We start from the raw sequence: 21,040 nt of genomic DNA, 5'->3' as shown, positions 1-21,040 counted from the left end.
AATTCGACATTTGAGGACCTCATCGAACCAACTAAGCTGCCCAGTCTGCTTTACGTGGTAAAAGTTTGATCCAACTTTTAGTTCAAGCGCCTGTTTAATTTTGAAACTAAAGCCTAGAAGAATACAAAACATATGTTCTGAATATTACTCTTATTCTGCGAGATCCTTTTTGTAATGCCACCGAGAATCCCTGTCGGATTAGAATGTGTCGCACATTTATAAACATTTTCTTAAAGGGCGGATTTGCCCAAAGGATAAAAAGGTTAGTATGAGTTCTTTTCCTCTACCTTTACCAGTTATGCAATCTTTACGTGAGTTCGATTACCCAAGGCGGTTTAATCGATCATGCATTTTTTTGTAATATTACAATTTTGTCACTTTTTCTTATTTTTTTTAATTTCTTTAAATAGAGAAATGCTAAATCCAATTGTTAGGTTCGGCTCACAGAGAAAATACAGTTTATCCGAACAGTTTTGAACGTTCATTCCAAAATCGTTGGCCCTTCTCAGAAAATGCACAGGCTGGTTTTTTAGGTTTGTGCCAAGTACGAATATAAGATAATAAGATTAAGAAGGTTCGCCGATCCCATAAGGTATATATATTCTTATTTACACTACTTAAGCCTAAGAAGCATTGACATTATTTAACAAAAAGCGGTTAAGAGCAAAGATAATGGTTTGAAATTTTTTTTATTGTTTATGTAACATTATTGTATTATTATATTAGTACATGTGTTATAAGGTTATTAGATGCTTTAATTGTTTTAAATTGTTAACATCTTAGTTCGCCAAATCTTGCTAAGGATTATATATCCTTTAAACAAATAATTGGATGTTCAGATGGAAAAGAGTAAGTTTCTCAAATGTTAGAAACGTTTCGAGAAATAAAGAAGATTCTCAACATTATTTTGAAGTTATTTTAATATTAAACAAAAATTTTAAATATCTCGTAATGGTGTATGTCTTGGATTGCTGTATAGCGGGGACATGCACCAGAGCTGTTATTTCCATGGAAACGGTCACACTTCTACCACGCAGCTGTTTAATTATATGCTTGTGCTATAGCAATGAGCTTTGTCGTCTGCGACGCAAGTCGGACGCATTTTGGCATTTTTTAGTCCAATTCGAGATTGTGGTGCGTGCTGCATTTTTCGGGTCGGTCGCGTGAATTGTTTCGAGAAATTGTTAAAAATATTACGTTAAAATTAACAAAAATGTTCACGAACTGCGCATGAATGCAGGCGTGTTTAGTGCGTGTTCAAAAACGCTGTAAAAGCAGCAACGAAATTTTGTCACAATCGGCTACGCCGACGCCGACGTCGCAGTCAGCGCCCACATAACGCGTAACGCAAGCAACAGCAGCAGCAGCAGCAACAACAACAACCAAGTGCCAATAATAACAAAAAATAAAAGCATCACTGCATTGTAATTAGCAGAAGGGAAGGAAGCGAAAATTAGCTAAAAATATAAATACTACTTCCTCAAACGGTACATTTTGAGCCTCACTGCTGCTGCTTCTTCCACCTCAACATCGTGCTTAGCGTGCGTGCGTGTGTGTGTGTGCGTGTGTGTGTGTGGCAACAACACAACATTACAATTGTGCCTCCAATAAGAAATAATAAAATTGTATAAATAAATACACAAATAATCAATTAAATGCATATGGTACATATCTATCTGTATGCATGTAAATAATTAAGCACGGCCTAATTGCTCTGTCTCGCTTTCTGCTCTTATTTTGTATTGTTTGTTATATGTATATTTGTAATTTTATTTGTGTTTCGGTTTCTGCTTTACGCGCGCCCCGTTCCCCGTCCACCGTTCGTTCACCGCTCGCCTGCTCGCTGCACAAAAATTTTGTAAATGGCCATTTAAATGAAATAAAAGTCGAAGAAGAAATTATCTCGCGTGTGTACGTCGTTTGTGTTTGTTTGCTTGGATTTCTTTTGCCTGTGTGCATTTATTTCCTGTTTCCAACAACGACAACAAACAATAGCAACAGTGCTCGTTTATTTTTATATTGTCTAAATATATAATATTGTTAAAATAAAACAAATAGCGGCAATCGGAAACGTGACTAATGCACTGCTCGCGTAGCCTCTCAGCTGCTGGCGCCGCGGACTCGACAACATTCTTTAGTGCAGCGGCAGCGGCTGGTGCAGTCTCCTGTACAACAACACCAACAACAGGCGCTAAAACAATGGCCGCCACTACAACTACGACAACAACAACAAAAACAAACGCTAAAGATGGTAAGTCATTCTGTGCTCATCTCCCTTCAAACCGATAAGAAGGGCTTTTTTTGTTGTTGTTCGGCTTTCGGGTGACCCACAAAAATGTTTGTTGTATGTGTGTGTATGTGTGTGTGTGTATGTCTCTGGCTCTGTATGTGTAGAGAATAGGCAAAGCAGAGCAATCAAAAAGTGTCGTCGTGACTGGACAAAGTTCAAGGCTATATCTTTGTTGTAAGTCGCTCTTGAGTTGAAAAAACGCGAGTGAATGAGCAGCGCAGTTGAAGTGCGACTATAAAGTGAAATTTTGTCGGAGCTTGCAGTCGCCTTCAAACTGTCAAGTGTGGCGAATATGCTCATAAGTAGCTGTTTGAAGCTTAAGTTTCCCATCAGAGACTTTATTCTGTAGAGAACTTGTATGTACGTCTAGCGAATTTTAATCTTTTATGGCGGAAGTTCTCAACGTTTTTTGCAAAGCTAGTTTTAAAATTGCCTTAAAACTGTCATGTACAACAACTTCATAGCAGTTTCGTATCTTAATATATGGGAAATATTCGAATTTATTATATTGAGATTTTTTTTTTTTTAATATTTGCTGTATTTTCTTTTGGACGCTATGGTTAGGGAACCTTTTTTTTAATTGCTAGCAACGTATGTATGTTGCATTTTCCTTTTAAATTATAGTAAAACTATAGTTAATCAAACTTAAATTTTTAAGTTGAAATTTTGTCAAATTCTTCTTCTAATTGTTGTCATTATATTATAAAATTCTGCACATTCAGAGGCGAACGATCATTGTGTATTGCTTCCAAAACTGTAAAGAATTGTAAATCTACAAACTACCGTTAGCTGCTTAGTTTTGTTTTAATTAAATCATCTCTTGGGTGAGGAACTCAGGCCGCGGCATTCAAAATCAAAATCTTGCCACAATTTATTATACTTTCTTGCAAATTTTTTTTGGCTCGTTTTTGTTGTTGCTGGCTATTGACCATGGCTTGGGGTTTTTTGCCAACAGCTACTTACAGCAAAAAGCAGGTTTTTCTTTGGCCTTTGCCAAAAGCGGCTTTAGAGCAGCTATAACAATATTAACCAACAACAAACCAACTCAAGCCGCTCTGATGGCCAACACTCTTGCCGGCTATAATATACGCGTACATACATGCACACATACATACATTCATATGTTTGTATCTACATATGTAGGCGAGTGTATAAATAAAAGCCAAGTAGAATAGGTGAAATAATATGTTTTGAGTGTAAAATCAATAAATTCGAGCGGGTTCAGAGGTGATGACGCTGACGCATGCGACAAGCATCGGCCCTTCAATATGCTTTTGACCTTCCGTGGCCGGTGTGGCAGTGTCGCAAACAGTGAAGTGTGCTTCAAGGGTCACATAAGTTTTGCCCGGCAGTGGAAGAAATTAGTAAAAAAAAAAAAACCTCTGAAATATCTGAACCGAAAAAATAAATATATAGGATATGTGGAAAACTTGGTACTGCACTTAAAGGGTCAATGATAAAGAAAAGGATACTGGGTAGAACTTGGGGCCTCTTAGCAAAACTGACAGATTGGATTTTAACCCAAGTGGTCTTACACTTACACTGCTCTACGGTATGCTGGTATGGTAGAAAGATTTTATTACTTCGAGAATCCGCATGCGCTTTCGACCATAACTAAGCTGTTGATCGTTTTCCAGTAGGTCATACTTAATTCCGCTCAATTGTAATGACAAATTATATACGAAATTGTGTGAACAGTCTAGCCATTTTGTTTGGGGTTCTACGGATAAACCTACCAGTAGCACTCAATGATAAGGTTTCATTCTGTTGATCCTTCAGAATGAAACCTTATCATTGCTTCACGAACATATTGTTGTTTACTATAAAAAAAAAGAATTCTTGCGGTTTTACTTTTAAAACAGCTATTAATAGCTATCCCATTTTATACAAATACATACTAAGTATATCCATAACCTTTTGGTAGGTTCGCCGCATTTTAAGAACGTAATTTCCAGTCTCGCCCACTGTGCCACTGGCTGTGTTCTTGTTTAGTTCACATAAATTTACCTTCTTTTATGATATTTACATATTTCTTTTAGCTGGCTAGGCAGCCTGGCATACTCAATTATGGTTGTTTGGCTTTCTATCTATAAGTTGTTTCTTCTTATTTTTGCTCGATTCTTTGGCTATTGTTTGCCATTTTTTGCCTTTGGCTGTATTATTTGCTTGAAGGCAGGCGCTATTTGGCACAAATCATTAATTTCTATCCATATTTGTTTCGTTTCTTGCTGTTTTGGGCATTCTTTTGTTATTTCGCACACAAATACATACTTATATAAAATCGTATGAGATCGTATTAATAAAATATAAGAAATGTTTGCTGCTATTTTATTTCTAATGGTTGCTTAACCAGCAGTTACGTCAGCTTGCTGCTGAAGTTTTTCGGACAGGAAACGCAAAGCTGATGGATTTGGATTACATTCGTGAATTAAGCTTTTTGAAATGATATTATAAAAATACAAATTTCATAACTACAAATATGTTTTATTGTTTTTGATCGAAGCCAAAAGATTGCCTCAACTCTCTTTAAGTAATTGCAAGAAATTCGAAGCAAATTATTATACATTTGCATTTCATAGAAAACACTTTTTTGTTTTAAGTAAATTTTCGTCACTATCAAGGCAGAGTTCACTAAAAATATATTAAATATATTTATTGTTGTGTTTTAAAAGAGATGTTCTACATTTTTAATGGAACGTCTTTCGATCAACTTCTTAATAATGTTACCATTTGGCGCTCTTTCTTTTGTTCAACAATATTAATAATTTGTTTTTTTATTGCGAAATGAAACTGATATTGGCGACGAACAAAGAGTAACAAAGTGAATCAAACAAAAAAGCACAATCTAATCGATTCTAATAAAAATCGCTTAGATGAATTGACTTGTTTTAGCATGTGACAAATTTTAAGGCAACATATCATTCGCTTGTGCTGGAAATCCCCGTTTTATGCAATTAGCCACGGCTTGTGAGTCACTGTTGCCACTTTCTAACGATTCGAGCAACATTTCCGACCCATATATTCCGACTTCTATCATAGCCAATTAGACTTAATGTCTTGTTTTTATCAGCCAATCGCTATCACTCAGCTTTCTTATCAGCAGAGTTCTACTATGTAGGAATGTTGTACTTTAACACTTTTTCCACAGTCTCACAATTACTGAAAACAGTGAAAACATTTTTGTTGTGTGCATTTTAATTAGTGCACAATAGCCATAGCAAAAAGTCAACACATGATACAATAAAAAATGCTTCATAATTTGCCGGAATAACAATAGCTGAAAAAATATTCAGATTGCCGGATAGCTCGCCACAATATTTAATGATAATAAAAACACACACACACACAAACATATATTTATGTTGCTGCAGCAGCCTTCCCGTCATTCTTTCACTTTCGCATACCCTATAAATAGGGGGCTAAGTAGCTGTTGCAAGTTTATGAGACAGCGACAAAAATTGTTTAAATATTGCAATTTAAAACTGATAAAGAGCTACTCAATTGAGGTATAAACTGACGATATCATATGTGATCTGTGCAAGAGTAGAACATATTCTCTTTTTTCTCAGCAATTTTAACCAAATGCTGAATGTATATATATACTTTGAATAATATATAAGAATGCAATTTTTAATTTTTAAAATTTTGTTTTTGTTATTAATCGTAATTCGAATTCTTTAACTAAAATTCAATACGATCTATTATTTGCAATCGGTATCACCCGCACATTAATGAAGACCATGTTCAAATATAGTGTATGCCCCAGTCGGTAGACCTTCTCCATTGGCGTCTTACCTGTTTATTTGCCTTGCGTTTGTTGGTTTTACGCTAAAAAAAAACTGTACGCAAAATTTGCAATTAGTGGCAGTGCCGTGCAAAAACGAAAAGCTAGCCACAAAATTTAATGCATAATACAATAATATAAAAAGTGTAGGTGTAATAAAAAAAAAGAAGAATATTAGACACACACGAGTATATCAATAATATGCATTGTGTCCATCTGTGGAAAGCATTTGTAGCCCTATTTGACTTGCCTCTCACGTACCACCTGCCATCTATTGAGGCACATTGTTGTTGTTCTCATTCAGCAAATGCATCGCAGGAGGTGGGATGAGGTGCTCACGAGCATCATTTTTCATCAAGCTGGTCGCACTTTGTCATGTGCATGGGCAGGTGAACTAAAAGTGCTTCCTGTGCATAGTTGAAGTTATGGCGAGGGCTGTACTCACATATGCATTTAAGGTTGTCGGCAGCATGCAACATCGAATTGGTAGAGGACTTGTGGTGGAGACTCTTTGAGGCCGAAATGGGTGGGAAAACGACCCACATACTTATTATTATTTAAATAACTTGATGTTGAATTTGTTGTATGTCTAAAGATAAGGTCTGACAAGTAAAGTAGTAGTAGTAATAGTAGTAGTCGTAGTAGTAGTAGTCGTAGTAGTACTAGTCGTAGTAGTAGAAGTAGTAGTAGTAGTAGTAGTAGTAGTAGTAGTACTAGTCGTAGTAGTAGTAGTTGGAGCGTTATTAATTTTCCTAATCACTTTAGAAAAGTTTAACAAACGTTTCTCAAAGTATAGTAAAACTAAAGCAATAAAACTATATTTAAATTTCACTCCATTTGATCAAGAAGTTCGGATAAGATATCAGTCTTCAATTAATTTATCGCCGTCAGTCATTATATTTATTCCTTGAATTTTTCTTTAATTTTTTTTTTAATTTCCTGGCTGTATCCAATCCCTATATGAGTGCATGTGTTGAAGAGTTTAGTTTAATGTGGCCCAATTTTTTCCGATCTAATCTGTTCATTTGATTTTGCTGTAGGTATAGAATATCATGAATCAATTCAACTAATAAAACTAATAACAATTGTATACAATTGTTCTCAACTACAGATAACAACTATACTTTCGAATTAACTTTTGATAATACACTTCAAAAATAGCAGCAATTCGTATGTCTGACCGTTTCTTGATTGAGATTGAAATCAAAAATTAAATTTTTAATTTGCTTTTCTCTACTTTATTGGAAAATATGACCATAAAATATTGTTAAATGGCCATAGATTGCCGTTTCTCTTCGACGAATAACTCAATTTATTCTTGGAATTTTGCACAGAAGTTCGACAATACTAAGTAGTCAATGTCTTTATGTCAAGCTTAATCATTGTGGGCTAATGCTAAGGAAGCCCATGCTTTGTCATTACTAGATAGTATGTTCTTTGCTTTCCCGCCTCGCTTTTCTAATCTAATACATGTTACAGTTTTGTTGAACTTGCCCAGTGCAAGCACTTTGGCACTTCCTCGCTAATTTGTTTAGCGTAATTTGCATTTTTTGTTAGCGTGTGAATGAGCCGTTGAGTGGAACTGACTTTAATGAATGGGCCCGCAGGTCGCAGTACTGTTTTGCTCCCTTTGTCTTTGGCACAAATATTGAATGCTGCCAGCGCCCTCCTTCTGTTTTAATTGCTGCTAATTAGACGCAAAATAGCGCCATTTTGTCGCTTCCGTCTAAATCGAAGAAAAAATGCGCCCTCCCCTTCGAGTGTTTTGTCCACACTTCTTTGGTTCGTCCATTGCGTTTTATGTTACTCGCTTCATTACGATTTTTATTGCGCAAAGTGAATATCTAGAGTTGATTTAGAACTGCATCGCCCCAAGCGTCCCAGAGTCTTCTTCTTCTTCTACATCTTTCATCTTCAAGACACTTTGTGATGTAAAGTGGGCGAGGCTGCTGCCACTAAGTGCTGCCCACCTGCCTGTTGCCCCCCGTTGTTGTTGTTGTTGTTGCTGTTTTTGTTGACCCCCCCAACCCCCTAGCTTTTACCCATAAATCAAATGGCGCGTGGTCGCTTCAAACTCGTTCAGTGCTGCCTCTCCATGACGCTTGCGTCCGAGCGCCCCTCATTAGCGCACAGTTTCCACTCGAATGCCATTGAATGTTCTGTGACGTATCGCGCAAAATCAACGACGAGACGACGCCAACGATGACGATGACGACGACGACGACAACGACAATGATGATGATGTTATGATGATGATGATGATGACGTTAGCCAGGAAACTGCAATCGCCTAACGATTTTGGCGCTACGTTGCGTACTTCTTTTTATTTCGCTTTTAATTGTCGACGCTTCTCGTTTTCCTGTCATCAAATTCATTGCAATTTTCACAACGCTCGAACAGAGCGACCGCTCTCGTTTGTACACTACAAAAAATACCCAATTGTGTCGCTCGCTTTTTGTTGGTAGTTCAGTGCTGTGACCCTCTTCTGAAAGCGGATTCAGGATTAGGCACTTTGAGTGCAAATTTTTTGCCCTGGAGCTAGGCTTTCATTGCAGCAGCTTCTACATTTTGTGGAATGCAGGAATTCGAGCAACGCGTTAGTATTTTTATGGTTCCTTTATTTATGGTTCCTTTATAATTTTCATTTACAATTCCTTTTAACCGACTTCAAAAAAGGAGAAGGTTCTCAATTCGACTGTATTTTTTTAAATTTACCTAAGAACTTGTAATTGGTTGAACTGATTTTAATGATTCTGTGTTTTTTTTTAAAGCTGGTAATTCCCATTTTAAATTAGTAAAGTTGTGACAATGGCTTTCATGAGAAAACTACCTCATTTAGTCCAAATAGCTGAAAATTCTATTCTTGGATATGATGCGATTACTTCAGAATGTTACTAATTATCGCGCATGTTCTGTAAACATAAGGTAATGGTTCTATCTACAGCCCGCACCCATCCATAATCATCTACATAACACATTGGGGAACTCCAATGCATTTTTCCATCAATTCTCATTTTTGAACTCACAATATTCTAACCAGTCGAAACATTGTGAAATAATTGGCATCGTTTATGATTCTGATTACCTTTTCATTCTCGGAATCTTACCATAACTATGTATTAGCTGACAAAACATGCTTGATCATTTTTTTTAGTGTCATCGGTCAGAGAATTTTTTGCTTTTATTGTGTGTGGTGAATCTTTAGGTTTTTTATTTAAATTTTAATTACCAGTGAAGGGGTTTCAATGCAACTTTTGTGCATATTTAGTTTTGCATTTGGAATATTAAGCATTTATGTGCTTGAGAAGTTGAATGCAAACGAATTGTCGATTAGGCCTTAGATTGAGCTATAATTGGTTACATGTCGGAGGACTTCTTTATGTGCTAATAATTGCACAATTTATGACTAACTCAAATGTACTTTGGATGGGGCTTCAAGCCCGGCCAGCAAATTGCTTCTTCGCTTTTAAATCGCTTCGGGCTGCACGCAACTGCTACGCTCAATCAAGCCATTCAATCATATACCCACAATCTGTTGCCGAATTTCGTGTAATTTCCATGGGCATCTCAAACTAATGGAACTTGCATTTGAGGTATGTCAGGCATTTGGAAATTACGCCGAAAACACAACCACAGTCAGATGCAATACCATGGGCTTTAAATGAGACTGGGAAGCCGTTGACTGCGTAGTAGAATTCACATGTAACTGAATAGTGGAGTGAATCCTCTATATTATATTATTTTTCTGTAATTTAATCCGACACTAGTATTTATATTAAACATCATTATTATCAAATTGGATTTATTGGACATTACGTAGATCGATATCAATATTGAGCATAGTTGTCAAAAATCTATAAATAGATAGCTGAAAAGAAAGGCGCAATTAACTATGATCAAGATATCGAAAACTTAAGTGAAAACAAAAGGAAATATTTTACAACAAACATTTTGCATACAAATGTATGTAATTTTCCATGTATACTTTATTTTTGGTTCAGTTTGTTATTCCTTTTAATTGTTTAATAGTTTTGTTATGGCCAATATTGCATGCCGATTCTCTGCTTTAAATTAAACAAAAATAAATAACAAATTTGTACAAAAAATAAAATAAATATATATATAAATTTTAAAAATTTTACAAGTACAAAAAAGAAATAGATAAAAAATAAAAAATTTGAACAATTAATGTCTAAGAAGATTTGTATTAAATGAATATAAATTGTTTATGATCATAGTTTAAGAGTTACAGATCTTTCTAAATAGAGAAGACAGACAATATATAATAGTTTTCTTCATTTCAATTAAAAGGCGAGCACTTATATCAATTTCATCGCTCATGCGATTTGTTTATTCGTATGTTGCAATACATCAGTATCTGTCCACTGTGCCACACAATTTGTCTAGCCACACAGCCTGGCCCCAAAATGCTTGTCCCAAGTGAAAACCGCAGTCGAACACGCGCCAAATCGAACGCAATTCCGATTCTGCAATCCCAATTTACCCGCCAATTCAGTGCAGGACATTCGACGGAGTTGCACCTACAAATGAACATGTGCAACAATTCTGGCACAGAGCGCCCAATGCCACTGCCCCATGCTCCCATTTACTGTGTCCGGCAATTTACCACAAATTTGTAAATATTTAATGTACATTAATTAAATGCAAATGCGCATGGGTGAGCAGACTCTGGACCGTTGGTCTGGGTGCTGCCCATTTGGCTAGTTTCATTTGCCACATTTTATGTTTTTTTCCTGCCTGCCTGCCTGCCTGCCAACGTGTTATCCTTAAATATATTAAAAAACATACTTACGAGTAAATGTATAAACATGTGTGTGTGTATGGTACTATACATATGTATGTATGTGCGTTTGTACTTTTTTGCAGCTGCTCTCCTTTTCTTTTCAAACAATTTCATTTAATTTTACTGCCAGGCGCAGAGACAGCAAAAATGTACACTTACATAAATACATATATGCATACATATATACATATATGTATATACATATGTAGTATGTATAGTATGTAGGAGAAGAAAAAAGTAAAAATGTTTGAATTCGCTTTTTTCAATTCTGCATAAAGCAACAGTCGACGCCTCTAGCCGCCTCCAACCATGTATTGGCAGCTGTAGCCTTTGGCTTGGCGCTGTCCTTGCCCGTCATAACGCGTGTGTGTGTGTGCGTGTGTGTGAGTGGCAGGTGGGTGGGTGGTTCTGCTTCCGTTCCCCTGCTCTTTATTTTGTTCAATGTGCGTAAAATTTTTGCCAGCATTGAATTTTTCCTTTTTATTTGGACTACTGTCTCTCTTATGGTAATTTTTTGTATATATATTTTTTTCATGCATATGATTGGTTTTTTTGTAGTGTTCATTTAGGCTTACGCAACATAAGTATGTCTTGAATTTGAAAATATTCAAACTACGCTTGACTGCGCTTTTCATAGCCGGTCGGTCGGTCGGTCGGTCGTTTTTTCTCATCCTTCGCGCTTTTGTTGTTCAAATTAGAGATACGCGCGAGCTTTACCTTTGAAAACCGATTCAGTTCAAGTCTTATTGTAATTGGTGGCCCCTACTTACTGTCCACTCCGCTCTAACAACTGATAAGAGAATAATCAGTAACCTAGTCTTATTTTTAGACTTTCAAGCTTCCAACTTGCTGCTTGTTCGTGCCTTTTCGAATTTTTTTTTTTTTTTTGGCCTCTTGGGCATCGTTTGGCACTTTTTGCATCTTTCTGGCTCACAGAAACCGCGCGCCCTTTCCTTCTAAAAAAAAGTTGGTTTCAGGCCTAAGCCAAGCCTCGCTTTCGCTTGCCAACTAGTCGGTTGTCCAATTCTTTTTATGGCTTACTTTTTCCATATTGTTGTTGCTATTTTTGTTGCTGTGCCAGGCGCTCGCTACGACCTTTATCTGGCAAACGCAAGTGTTATTGTGCTTGTTATTATTGCCGCCGCTGTTGTTGTCAGCTGTCTTTTTGTGGCTGTAATTTGTTTTTGGCATCCGCATTACCAAATGCGTGGGTGTAGACCACATTTTGTGCCCACTTTTGCTTTCAGCCGCTGCTGCTCGAATTGTCGTCGACACGCGTGCACAGGCACTTGAGATTTTCCATTTGTTCCAAACAGTGTGGGACAGAAAGGGAGGGAAACACACAAAGCACTTGTTATTATTGCTATACCTTCTTCAATTGTTCTGTAGAATCTAACAAGAGAGAACGCTACAGTCGAGCAAGCCCGACAGTGTAATACCCTGTACCCAGGTAAACTTCCGTCACTGAGTTATATGCGCCCATAGCAGCAGTAAAAAGAGGAAGAAGAAGAGCGAACTTGTTGCTGCAGTTTGGGGAGGTTGTACTGGCGAGAATTTGTTTGGCTAATAACTTTTCTTAGAATTGACCGAATTGAATAAAATTTTGAACAACAGTAGACAATTATATATAAATTATGTGTGCAAAGTTTGGTTTAGGTAGCATTTGAAATGTAGACGCTATTGACGAAATTCTGTAGCGGGGGGAGGGGGGGAAAATCCAAAAAAATAAAATAAACTCGTCCTTACTCGGACTTAGGAGAATCTGGATGCCAACTTTGGTTATTCTAGCTTTTATAGTTTCTGAGATCCTCGCGTTCATCCAGACGGACGGACAGACGGACGGACATGTCTAGATCGATTTCTCTCGTCATGCTGATCAAGAATATATATACTTTATGGGGTCGGAGATGCTTCCTTCTGTATGTTACATACTTTGCACTAACCTAATATACCCTTTTTACCCTACGGGTACAGGGTATAAAAATAGACAGTTTCTTGTATTTTGCCTGATGATATACATATATTATTGTGGTATCTATTACACTTTCACTTTAGCCAATCTTAAAACTCAAGAATAACTTCGGGTTCATATTCAGCGATGTACCCAGACGTCCTGCCAGTTCAATCGGCAGATAAACCAATAACTTCAGTATGAAAAGAATAGATATTTTCATTACAATTTAATTTATCCGATGAAATATAGGAATTGTGCTGCCATTATCCTCTGCAATGAAAGAGAAAAGTTATTATTTTCAACTTAAATCTGGTAGTAATTAGCACATTTTCCTTACAATGTGATTTTCCGTTAAAATTTTTGAAATGGATATCGTCGTGCTGGAGAGGAGAACTAAATTGTTATGTACACCAGTTCTCTGTAAAAATCAAAAATTAAAATAATTATATGTTATAAGTATATATACATATATAAATAAAAATGCGTATATGCAAATATTGTATCGGTATCGTTAAATTGTAAAAGAAAAATGTCGTAAAATTCCAAAAACCCTCATAAAAATCGTTCCTTTAATGATCGTATGTAGTCTTATGAATCACTGATTGATTAACGAAGAGCGACCGAACCTTATTTTGTAACATATTGTCTTTTTAAGGTATTTTCTCGGTAGTCGATATCGAAACATTCAAATATCGAACATACCAAAAAGTTGCTTCTGTTATGAATAGTCTTGTAGCTGTTACTTTAAGAAAGTAAAAGTAGAGTTAAAAATATTCTCGATAGTGTTGCAGCTTAAAAACTCCATAATCTTGTAGATAAATAACTTCCGAAATAAACCAAAAATTTAAAAAATATGCACTCGATTTACTTACCAATATTTCTTTGGAGTTGGCTTGATCGTTACACTCTTCTTACTCGTTCCTGTCTTACTCGTGCCTATAGACTCACAGCTAGAGAATGATATCACGCTCTCAGATTCCGAGACGTCGTCGTCGTCGTCCTTTTTGAAATCAACGACTTCAGCTATATCTTCTGCGTGGGTAACACTGTAATAGTGTTCGTTGCATTGCAGGACCAGACCCAGTTCCATTATCGCGACCAGAACCTTATCTAGTTCCTTGTTGACTGCAGCAAGAGTCGCTGCATCTGGCTTTGCTCCGGTAAATAATAACGAAAGTCGGCTGAATGGGACCGGCTCGCAAACTTCCCGAAGATATTCTAAAATTTTTGACGCGCACACCGTTTTTGACATCTTACTATAATTTTTTGTTGTAATTATTCGAAAAACTAAATGTAAATACACGACTAAACAACTCGAAGTAATGTTCTGGAATAAATAAATCTAACTGCACGTATGTCCAAGTGTAAATGAAATATATTTCAAAGCCAGCTAGACTTGAAGAAACTAAACCAAAATTATTTTAAAAAGGTAGCAGCCTTAAAGTAAATAAAATAACAGATAAGGCATTAAGCTTAACCTAATAAGATAAAGTTATTTATGGAGATAAAAGTGTAGTTCATATAGATGTGATGCTTTAAGAAATTTTACAAATATTTCAATGTAGTCTTTAAGAGAAGTGGATGGATGGAGAGCTGGGAAAAGTTGTTTCCAATGACTGTTGAGGTAAATACAAGTATTGGAGCCAACATTATTCCAAATTTTATAGCTGTGATTAAGCTGTCTAAGTGTTACTGTTTCTGGAAGATTGGTGATATTTGTTTATTTTATGTGTATGCCAACAAGAAATATGAAAATAATTTATAAATTTATTTTAAAATCTAATCACATAACAATAATATCTAATAAAGCAATGAAGGCACTACTATACGTTGGTGCTTGCATTTTCTGATTAAAAGTTTCCGAATATTTGCATTTAATATTAATTGATATCTGCGTCTTAACTAGGCTTATAGAATGTTTGTTTCTATACAGCAATATCGCTTTTAAGTAAAATTACTTTGTCATATCCTTGCAAGAATTAAGCAAGTTAACTGAATAATTGATTTTCAACTTTATTTTTCTGACAACTTTTGCCAAAAAAAAAAAAAAAAACAAAACGAGTAGAAATATTGCATAATGCCTAAGTGCTGGACGTAAAGCAGATAAAGTTTGAAATTTGTGTCTCTTCCTTTAATTTGCTATCTTTTGACAATTAGCATTTTTAATTAGTTAACATTAAGTTGGCGACCAACCGAGCAACGCAAATTGCAGATTGTTGTCAAAATTAGCGTCAATTTTTGCCAATTTTTTTCCCCTGCTTCTTTTATGTGCCGAAGTTGAGATTTTTCAGCTGCACGCCCCCGCCCTTCATCATTATTATTATTATTATTTTGTTGAACTGCTTATTGTTGTTGTTCTTGGTAGTAAGAGATAACGAAAATTACTCTACCGCAGCAAAAGTTGAAAAAAAAAAAATCATTTTTGTTTTTGCTGTCCAAGTTTATGGGAAGAATGAAATGCAGAATCATTTTATCCGATGATTGTAGACCCTTTTTTTTATAGTAGTGGGCGGTAGCTTACAAAATCTAAAGGACGTGATCTATCCTTAGAATCGGACTATATTAAGAAGTTAGTTTTGAAAGAAGTCAATTATAACAGCCTAACTAAGACAGGATCAGTTTCCGTATGAAAATTGTTAACGCCATTAGTTATACTATGTCAGACATTTGATATTTTATTCTTTTCTATATTAATTTTACTGTAATTATTACACTTCTTGGGGAAAGCTTCAGAATTCCGCCCTCAAAAAAGCTTTGGTTGTCATCCAGAAAATTGTATAATATTAAAAAGTTAAAGTTTTAAAAGTTTGTAATCTGGCATTGTACTGGTAAACAATAAATCAGTTTATTTTTGGCATTTCTGGCCGCATCTTGACAATCGCTAGTTTCAGTGATGATTCGGTCTATATTTGAAGATGCTAACCTTTTAAAGAGTATTCCATTGTGCTTATGTAATTATTTAGTATTTTTTTCGCCATTAGCTTGGACATTTATTTTCGTTTGTTGCTAACTTTTGACAGTCTTCTGCTGCTCTGTTTTTTTTTCTTTCGCAGCTCCGTTGCCAGAGAATCATTTATTCTTTGCAACTTTTTAAGATGATTTCTGTATAGCGCGTTTTTATGTTATGTTGGCGGCTTTTTATACTACTTGCGCGTAAACTGTGAGCTGCTTTCCTAAAAAATATTATTTTTTGATAGTGCTTGTAGTATTTATTTTTGCCAGAAATTTTGCTCTGCGGCGCTAATTGACAGTCCCATAAGAGCGCGCTCGATTAATTTGCGGCAATTGGCGCTCGTGTGTTTGTGTTGGCTGGTGAGCGGTGGCGTATACTTGATAATTGTTGACACCTTGAGCGGCGGCATGTTGGGGCAATTAAATTGAAATTGAACCATGAAATGTTTACAAATTGCTTAGCCAATTGGCTAATGGCAGCCAAACAATTTTCAATTGCCAAACCAGCAGCATCATCATCATCATCATCATCATCATGAACGTCGTTGCTCGTATGGCGTGCCTTTTCGCTCGATTACATAAGGCAGGTTATTAATGGTTTGTCCAGGAAGTGCCTAAGTGTTCTGTTCTAGCTCTTGACTCTCTCTCTCTTTCTCCCTTGATAATATGTCATGACGTTTCGACTTTGTGTGACATGTGCCCTGCCGCTAGACAAATGTTGTTGCTCTTCCCTCTTGCCTCTCCTCACAGCTCCTCCGCCTCTGCTGCGTGTGTGTTCATATGCGTCATGGTCAGGTATATGTTTGTTTGTTTGTTTGTCTGCGCACTCGTCTGCAAAGGCGACAAATGTTGTGACGCCGCCACCTTCTGACAGTGCCAATTGGCACACATAAATTGTTGCCTTGCTGTCAAGTTGTTGCCACAAACAAGTTTTCACAGTATGTGTGTGTGTGTGTGTGTGTTGGGGCGGCGCTACAATTTGTTAATGATTTTTACTATTTTTGTTGTTGTTTTTTTGCAATGTGTACGCCAGACGCCGTCCGTGCTCGACAGTTTTAAAGGTTCCGATTTTTCGTACCCTTCTCAGAGTGTGGCAAGGTTGATGAACTGTGGCAGCTAGCACAACACATATATATATATCAGTAGACTGCGGAAGTTGCTGTCAAGCACAATAGAAGCCCACACACACATGCATCCTAATTGAGTGCAGAGCCTGCCAAACTTTTTGCCACACATTGTCGCATGGCTCAATGCGATTGCAGGTTACTTTAAAAGTCATAATTTAAGCAAGTTTATGTGCATTTAACACACATTCACAGCCACTAAAGACTCACTGGCTTACTGCTGGTGGCGCAGCAGCAGTAACCACCGAGCAGTAGAAGCGTCGCGACGTCTAAATCCACAACAATTGTGGCGTAAAAGCGTGAAATAACGCACAAAGCTCTGATGGGGAATGGCGGGAAGGAGGCATCGTCGGTTTGTGGGTGTTGCTGCACAGTCTGCAGTTTAACTGTAAAGCAAGCAAGGTGCAACAAACCTGAAGAGAAATGCAGTTTTATGCTAGGAAATGTGAAATTCCACAGTTAATATATGTTGAAATATAAAATATATACAGGCTAAACTGTATTTAAATTCCATAGATTTTTCAATTAAAACGATATATGTAGATATGACTGACTGTCTGTTCGTTTGTTTGTATGTATGAACACCGAGAAGTTTTAAATCATAGCAGCTGGACGCACCAAACTTGCTATGCAGACTTTTTTTTTATCCTTGTGCGTTAGAATTTGACTTATGTCGAAATCAATTGTTTTCTGTTTCATCACTATTTATTAATGATATGCAAAACTACTTTTCTGATATATGAACAGTTTTGTAACTTATAAAGAAGCACTGTTATCAAATAAGAAATAGGTTTAAATGTACTTATCTTAAGATTTTTCCAATTATACTCATATTAACTATTTTTCTAAAATATCGCGTTCTTCCACTGTACCTGGACTAGAAGTGCATAGAAATTGTCACTAGGCCTGGAGGGTAGCGCGGGAAACAGCATAGAGTTCATGCCCCCGACCCGGGCAATGCTACTTCTTTTCATTCTCAGCACACACACACATAGTAGAGGAGCAGGCAGGAAGAGAAAAGAGCAAAATCAGGACCGGGCACGACTTTTACGTTTATGAAACGGATGTTGCCGCTTGCCGTAGTGCTGCACTTGAGCCTTGAGCGTTTGCCTACCCAGAGAATGGAGCTCGAGTCTGGGTTGAGCGGTCGGACCTCAGTCACATATGAGCAGGCTGACTGGCTGACTGGCTGGCTGCGTGTTTTGTGTACGAAATTTTCTCAGTTTCCCTGGCATAGAGACGTTGAGTCCAGTGCGGAAAAGTGTCAGCAATGTGAATTTCTTTCACACACATGAAACGACCCACTATTCGTACTACCCCATCCAACTGGCTCCCCCCTCTGCCATTGTTCTGCAGTTTTTGACTTTGAGCCTGGGTTACTGCCGTTGAAGGAGCAGGAAACAAAGGAGGTAGAGGGCAAGGACCCGTTGCCATTCTAGCCATGCCTTTGGCTTTGCACCTCAACAAAACACAAAGAGATACCAACATAGCTACGCGTTTTCCTTTAGTGAGTAGTTCTTAGGGGCAGGCCCCTGAAAGGGCAATCAAAAATGTTGCTGCTGGTGCTTTGTTGTGGCGCATTTTATGTTCAGGCACATGGCTATACTAGTATATTGTGTTAATTGAATTAGTTGGCAGAGAGCAGAATATGATTTGATTATATTACCATTCCCTCTTCTGCTTTCATTTAAATTGAATTGTCATGCCACGCACGTTACGGTGCAAATTATGCAGATGCCTTTGATTTTGATTAAAAATGATTTCATATTCTTTATTAATGTGAAATGTGTTGCTGCGACAGGTGCTCGCTGGGATTTGCTGTAGGTTTTGTGTCAGAGGCGTGGGCATGGCTTTGAAATTTATTTACAATTTATCATGCAAAGAAGATTGTGCTGGAACTCAACAAATAAAAAGAACTAAGCGGTTTTAAGCTGTTTAACATCTTAAATTAAAACTTTATGAATTACTGGTTTACAGCTGAAATTGGAGCTTGAATTGTAAAAGATTTATGCTTTTTCTAGTCGTGCTACTTAAACGATTTCTATCGAGTGTATCAGCAGAAGAATATAAAACAAGAAAGGAATGCTAAAGTCGAGCAGGCTCAACTCTTAAATACCCTGTACCACCCCACAAAAAAGTAATTAAATTAATTTAATTAAATTAATTAATTAATTTAATTTAATTATTTAACTAAATTAATTTAATTAATTAACTAAATTAAATATAAAATATTTCATGCATGCATAGATACATTTACATTTACATCAGAATCGTGTTTGTGTACTTGTACATATGTATGTATGTGTGCATTGGGCCTGGTTATATGGCTATAACTTTCTTTCCGATCATTCTTTCATAATGAAACTTGGTATACGGATATATAATTACTAACCTAATGTGACTACCAAATTTTAGTTCAAAATTCCAAGAATTACAGGAGTTATAGAAAATCGTTAATAGGGGGGGAGTGGGGGGGTGGATCAGAAAAAATGAACAAACTCGTCCTTTCTCGGTCTCAGGAGAATCTGTATACCAAGTTTGGTTATTCTAGCTCTTATACTTTCGGAGATCCTTGCGTTCATACAGACAGACAGACGGACAGACAGACGGACAGACAGACGGACAGACAGACGGACAGACAGACGGACAGACGGACAGACGGACATGGCTATATCGACTCGGCTTGTCATGCTGATCAAGAATATATATACTTTGTGGGGTCTACCAAGCCTCCTTCTGTGTGTTCCATGTGCACTCGCACAAAACTAATATACCCTTGTACCCTTTGGGTACAGGGTATAAATATTAAAAGATATAGGGTATACAAAAGAAATCCGAATTGTGCGTCTTTTTAGTGTCACGCATCTCCGAAGATATAATTTAACGAACGAGCATCGATCAGCCCGGAGTATTCCCAGGTTTTACTCCAGGCATAACGACAACTCGCTATTCTATTCCAAGAATTACAGAAGTTATGAAACATCATTGATAGCGGAAGAGTGGACAAACTTTATCTGTCTAGGGCTTAGGGGAACCCCGATACGAAGTTTGGCTTTTCTAGCTCTTGAACTTGCTGAGATCCTTGCGCTCATACAGACAGACGGACGGTAGACGGACACGGCTATATCGACGCGCCTTCTCATACTGGTCAATAATATATCTATCTATTAGAGGTCTGCAACGCCTTCTACTGTGTGTTACATACCTTCACACAAAACCCTTTTACCCTTTGGGTGCACGGGTATAAAAACAATATTATTTAAGTCATACACTCTCAGTAGGCAATGACTGAGTAAATCTATCAATATGGAAAATTCTAGACCACTACCTCGGCCTCGGACACAACCATACTACAGTGTAGAAAGGCCCGTACTGACTCACGAGCAGTATGTGCAGAAATCGGAATACGTGCAACCTGCCAGCGGCTGTTTAGCTTGGTTAAGAAGGTGTTGCGCCAGATGCTCATTGTCAGAGTTTTTCCTTAGCATTGTACCAATTCTGGAGTGGCTACCGAAGTATAAAGTGCTCTCCGATTTTCCAGCCGATATTGCAGCCGGCTTTACGGTGGCTATTATGAACATACCGCATGGTATTGCGTATGGCCTGCTTGCAGGGCTTCCACCTCAATGTGGTCTATATATGGCTGTACTTCCAGTGCTGGTCTATGTACTTCTCGGCACGTCTCGCCACATATCCATGGGCACCTTTTCCATTGCCAGTATGATGACTTTCAAAGTGATTAATACTTACGTATCTGGGGTGGATCGTGAATTAGCCACTGGTCCGAAAGAAAACAGCACGTCCACTTATCAAAAAGCAAATAGTACTGATGTCGATTCTGAAACAGGACCAATTCAAACGACGGCTCTGGATGTAGCCACCGCACTGGCCATGGCTGCAGGCATTGTGCATGTAAGTAGTCGTTGTTCCTTATCCTTATCCTCATAAGTGCATCCTCTCCCTACTGTACGGTTCTAAAGATTGCTATGTGGCTCTTGCGACTGGGCGTATTGGCTTCGCTATTGAGTGAGCAGCTGGTGAGTGGCTTCCTCACTGGCTGCGCCTTTCACGTGGCGGGCAATCAGCTACGGGACTATTTTGGCGTAATCGTTCCCTCACACAAGGGCTTACT

The 21,040-nt window shown here is 37.4% G+C and overlaps 1 protein-coding gene and 1 long non-coding RNA gene across 2 annotated transcripts in view; one reads left to right on the top strand and one right to left on the bottom strand.

Annotated features, from left to right (window-relative positions):
• Positions 1–1,216: 1,216 nt before the first annotated feature.
• LOC115632185 (cyclin-dependent kinase 14) overlaps positions 1,217–21,040 on the top strand; it is a 165,464-nt gene continuing 145,640 nt past the window's right edge. Inside the window, exon 1 of the mRNA XM_030529220.1 lies at positions 1,217–2,251. Within this exon, the coding sequence (XP_030385080.1) occupies positions 2,080–2,251 (172 nt within the window). The 5' untranslated portion in view covers positions 1,217–2,079. The remainder of the gene's footprint in view (positions 2,252–21,040) is intronic.
• LOC115632186 lies at positions 12,877–14,134 on the bottom strand. The gene is made up of 3 exons (XR_003996273.1): positions 13,705–14,134; positions 13,170–13,250; positions 12,877–13,102 (listed from the first exon to the last, which is right to left on the bottom strand). It is a non-coding gene; the product is annotated as an uncharacterized LOC115632186 (long non-coding RNA).

This window comes from Scaptodrosophila lebanonensis, unplaced genomic scaffold (assembly GCF_003285725.1).
Source record: "Scaptodrosophila lebanonensis strain 11010-0011.00,11010-0021.00 unplaced genomic scaffold, SlebRS2 tig00001415-arrow-pilon, whole genome shotgun sequence".
Classification (NCBI taxonomy): Eukaryota; Metazoa; Arthropoda; class Insecta; order Diptera; family Drosophilidae; genus Scaptodrosophila; species Scaptodrosophila lebanonensis.
Note: the sequence above shows the minus strand (reverse complement) of the source record. Positions and strands in the feature narration are given on the sequence as shown.